The 2,174-nt window shown below is 38.9% G+C and overlaps 1 protein-coding gene across 1 annotated transcript; it reads left to right on the top strand.

The window, feature by feature from the left end:
- Positions 1-1,010: 1,010 nt before the first annotated feature.
- On the top strand, positions 1,011-1,905 carry LOC110799820 (polygalacturonase-like; the record flags this gene model as incomplete). Its single annotated transcript, XM_022005088.2, has 3 exons — positions 1,011-1,291; positions 1,401-1,629; positions 1,711-1,905. Coding segments are annotated over 3 exons (705 nt in total), but the record flags the coding sequence as incomplete, so codon positions are not given.
- Between the last annotated feature and the right edge of the window lie 269 nt (positions 1,906-2,174).

Raw genomic sequence — 2,174 nt, 5'->3', positions numbered from 1 at the left:
GCTGTGCGCGAGGGGGCGAGCTAGGGGCTGGGCATTGTTGCGCGAGGGAAGGCGAGCGAGGGCGAGAGGGAGTGCAGCGCTGTGCGCGAGGGCACGAGCGAGAGAGAGCGAGGGAGGTGTTGGGCGCTGTGCGCGAGGGCACGAGCGAGAGAGCAAGGGAGTGCAGCGCTGGGCGTGAGGCCGAGCAGCACGAGAGCACAGCAGCGCGAGCACGGGCTGCGTGCGTGCGGACGAGCCGAGGAAAAAGAGGAGAGGGAAAGAGGAGTGTTGGGAAAACAAAGCCAAAATAGGGTTTATGAATTTTAGGGTCTCATTTAATGACGGGGGAGTCCTATTTATAGGCTCCCTAATCCCTTGATGGGCTAGGCTTAGGAGATTTGAGTTGGGCTTAGGAAACAAATGATTTGGGCTAGCTTAGGATTTAAATTAAACTCTTTTGATTGGGCTCGTTTAATAAAACGAATTGGACTTTTTATTTAAAACCCAAAGCTTTAAAAATCATTTGCAACTCATTTAATTTCCCGACTCAAGAATTAAATTCGTTTCGTAATTAATTAAAATAATAAATATTCTAATTAATTAAAATACATTAAATAAAATACATTTAAATATTATTTAAATGTTAATAAATCGTAAAATGCTTTATAAATATAATAAAATATACTTATAAATATTATAAAAATACGAGGTATTACAGCACTCTTCTCCTGATAAACAAAAATAGGTTGTTACTTGTTAGTTAAAGGCGGATTAACACTCCCAAATAATAAAGCAGATCTGAGATTTTTTTGATTTTTTTACAATTTTCCTTCTTGGGGAGTATATTTTCTAATGTTGCTTGAGCCGTTCATGCTACATATCAAGTATATAATTATCATTCTTATTAAACGAATATACTCTAGAAGCCTTTGGAACCTACGTCGAGGTATACTATAGCTAAATCTTTCTGACCACTTTCTGTATCCCCTTCAGTTTTTCCTAGGTAGTTTCTCTTCTTTTAATATGTTAATTTTGTGGGTATGAACAGAACGGTTGTTGATGATATTACTTTATTGAACAACAAGTTCTTTCACGTAGCACTTGTAGAATGCAGAGATTTCAACGACAATAGACTTGAGGTTTCTGCACCGGAGAACAGTCCAAACACGGATGGCATTCACCTCGAAAGAAGCTCTAATGTTAGTATCTCTTGGTCCAACATTGGTACCGGAGATGATTGCATTTCTGTTGGCCAAGGGAACTCTCAAATCACTATTACAAATATCACTTGCGGACCAGGTCATGGCATAAGGTATAACCTACCAGTACCTACCTACATTTATTATTTATATATACGGAGTAGTTTTCTTTTTCTGATCAGTGTCTGATTTAGATTGGTAAAATTTGTTTTGGTTGTTTAGTGTTGGAAGCTTGGGAAAATACCCACATGAACAAGATGTAAATGGACTGTTTGTAAGAAATTGTACAATTAGCAGGACTTCAAATGGGATTAGGATCAAAACATGGGCTGATTCTCCTGGTAGAAGCTCGGCTACTAACATGAAATTCGAGAACATTGTAATGAAACATGTAAGAAATCCAATCATTATTGATCAAGCATATTGCCCCTTCCATTCTTGTTCATCTCAGGTGTCTATCTATACATCTATCTATCTTTGTCTGACAAGATTAAGGTAATCAAATTATTAAGCAGACATTAATTTGTGGCAGGCACCATCAAGGGTGAGATTGAGCAACATATACTTCAAAAACATTAGGGGAACTTCACTATCTCAAGTAGAAGTGACACTTTCCCGTAGTAAAGGAATTTCCCTATGCAAGGATAAATGGCTGAAGAACAAACACAGGGGTAATTCTAAGTTCCAACAATACCTACTCCAAACCAAACCTGCTAAAGCTCAATAAAGTCACATAGAGAACCTTTCACATTAACAACAAACAAAGACCTATTAAAGATCCCATTACAGGCAAGGTTCTGTTCACAATATTATCCTTTGATATATGCCCTTCTTTTTTGTCAGTGTAGTGAATTCACATGGACAGATGGGCATCTCTACTTCTCTAGGCGCATCACCACTTACATACAGTATTATCCCTAGCTTGCCAACTAGGTAACACAGTTGCACGAACACTTCTAGAGAAGGCCAGTGCCTTTTCTGATGCTCTAACAAAGA

Source organism: Spinacia oleracea, chromosome 1, assembly GCF_020520425.1.
Source record: "Spinacia oleracea cultivar Varoflay chromosome 1, BTI_SOV_V1, whole genome shotgun sequence".
Classification (NCBI taxonomy): Eukaryota; Viridiplantae; Streptophyta; class Magnoliopsida; order Caryophyllales; family Amaranthaceae; genus Spinacia; species Spinacia oleracea.
Note: the sequence above shows the minus strand (reverse complement) of the source record. Positions and strands in the feature narration are given on the sequence as shown.